The 2,190-nt window shown below is 49.9% G+C and overlaps 1 protein-coding gene across 1 annotated transcript in view; it reads left to right on the forward strand.

Moving 5' to 3' along the window:
• FADS2 (fatty acid desaturase 2) overlaps window positions 1-2,190 on the forward strand; it is a 29,218-nt gene that overhangs the window by 11,935 nt on the left and 15,093 nt on the right. Inside the window, exon 2 of the mRNA XM_010007455.1 lies at window positions 7-95. Coding sequence (XP_010005757.1) covers window positions 7-95 — 89 coding nt within the window. The remainder of the gene's footprint in view (window positions 1-6; window positions 96-2,190) is intronic.

Genomic DNA, 2,190 nt, shown 5'->3' on the forward strand with positions numbered 1-2,190 from the left:
TGATAGAGCGCGAGGTTTACAACATCACCAAGTGGGCCAACAGGCACCCGGGGGGGCACCGAGTGATCAGCCACTGCGCCGGGGAAGATGCCACGGTAAGGACCTAACCCATCCACCCACCCAGCCCAGGCACCTCTGACAGGTCCCTGCCTTCCCCGGGGGGGATGGAGAAGTGAGCCCAGCAGCTTGGCTGCCTCCCTGTCTTCCCACCTGCTTGGCCAACCCAGCTCAGCCCTTTATTTGGCTGCTTTTAGGAGCAGGAAGGGTTTGGTTGGGAATTGCTGCAGCTCCTTGGCCATGGGGCTGTGGGCATTCGTGGTGGAAACGTGGAATCAGAGAGTCATTAAGGTTGGAAGGGACCTTAAAGATCATCAAGTTTCAACCCCCCCTGCCATGAGCAGGGAACCACTAGACCAGGTTGCACAAAACCTCGTCCAACCTGGCCTTAAAAACCTCCAGGGATGGGGCATCAACAACCTCCCTGGGCAACCCCTTCCAGTTCCTCACCACCCTGAGAGTGAAGAATTTCTTCCTAATATCTAACCGAAATCTCCCCTCTCTCAGTTTAAAACTGTTACCCCTTGTCCTATCACTATCATAGAACCATTCAGGTTGGAAAAGCCCCTTGGGATCACCCAGCCCAACCATCACCCCCACTCTACAAAGTTCTCCCCTAAACCATCTCCACCAACACCACATCCAAACGACCCTTGAGCACATCCAGGGATGGTGACTCTACCACCTCCCTGGGCAGCCTGTTCCACTGTCTGACCACTCTTTCTGTGAAAAAATTGTTCCTAATGTCCAGCCTGAACCTGCCCTGTTGCAGCTTGAAGCCCTTCCCTCTTGTTCCATTTGCAGCACCTGGAAGATTGGTTGGGAGGGATTGCTGGGCTCTGCTGGTTTGTCTTTGTCCCTGGTTTGTGCTGTGCCTGAGGGCTCTGAATTCATGAGCAAAGAGTCTTCTCCTCTTCAGTGTGTACCAAACATGCTTCTCTTGTGGTGAAGTTTACCTGTAATTTACAAGACAGCATTAGATTTTTGTGTGTCATATCATCTCCAGTTCTCAAATGAAGTTCCCTCTCATAGGGATGAATGTCATGGTTAATTTTTATCAAAAAGTATGTCAACATGCTGGAGCCAACATGAAAGGAGCCTACAGGAAAGCTGGAGAGAGACATTTTACTAGGGCATGTAGTGATAAGATGAGGGTTAATGCTTTTAAACTCTAAGCAGGGAGATTTAGGTTGGACATTAGGAGGAAATTCTTCCCTGTGAGGGTGGTGAGAGCCTGGCCCAGGTTGCCCAGGGAAGCTGTGGCTGCCCCATCCCTGGCAGTGTTGAAGGGCAGGTTGGATGGGGCTTGGAGCAACCTGGGCTGGTGGGAGGGGTCCCTGCCCATGCAGGGGGGTGGGAACAGATGAACTTTAAGGTCTCTTCCAACCCAAACTATTCAGTGATTCTGTACCTTGTGATGTGCAGAGTTGTAGAATCCTAGAATCATTAAAGGTTGGAAAAGACCTCCAAGCTCATCAAGTCCAACCCTCAGCCCCCAGCAGCCGAGCACAAGGAAGGGTTAACAAGAGGCCAGTCCCTGTTTCTAAGTTGCTTCTGCAAGGAGGGTGAGCTTGAGGCTTCAACACAAGGAGCTTTTAAACTTTTTTTCTCCCCCCCCCTTCCCCTGGAAAGAATTCTCTAGGGTATTTGGTTACAGGATTCTACAGAAAAGGAAAAAAATAATAAGTAAATGAAAACAATTTGCTGCCCCTACAGCCTCCTTCATAGCTGGTCTCAGCTACCTCTCCTGTTTCAGCTACTTTAAAGAAAAACAAAGCAAAACAAACAAAGAAAAACAACCCCAAACCAAACCCTTGGAAGAGGCACAAATTGCCTGGGAGATGGTTGCCTGCAGTTTCCCTGGAAGCCACCTTCTTCAGAAGGTGCATCCAGAGACCTCGGTGCCTCCTCATGGTTAATGAAATTGAAACTGCCTCAGAGCTTGTGGGAATATGTGCATGGTGAGGGCAGGAGAGATGACATTAACTGTTCATGTCCCACAGCTCTTCACACCTCAGCAAGGAGGTGGCTCCAGGTGTGGCAGAATTAACTGGCAATAATTACTAACCTTTCCTTTCCATTTGCCTGGGGTTATATTCCATACATTTCCTTGGAGCACAGAGCTGCCCTTGG

The sequence above is a fragment of the Chaetura pelagica genome, unplaced genomic scaffold, assembly GCF_000747805.2.
Source record: "Chaetura pelagica isolate M959 unplaced genomic scaffold, ChaPel_1.0 scaffold401, whole genome shotgun sequence".
Lineage (NCBI taxonomy): Eukaryota > Metazoa > Chordata > Aves > Apodiformes > Apodidae > Chaetura > Chaetura pelagica.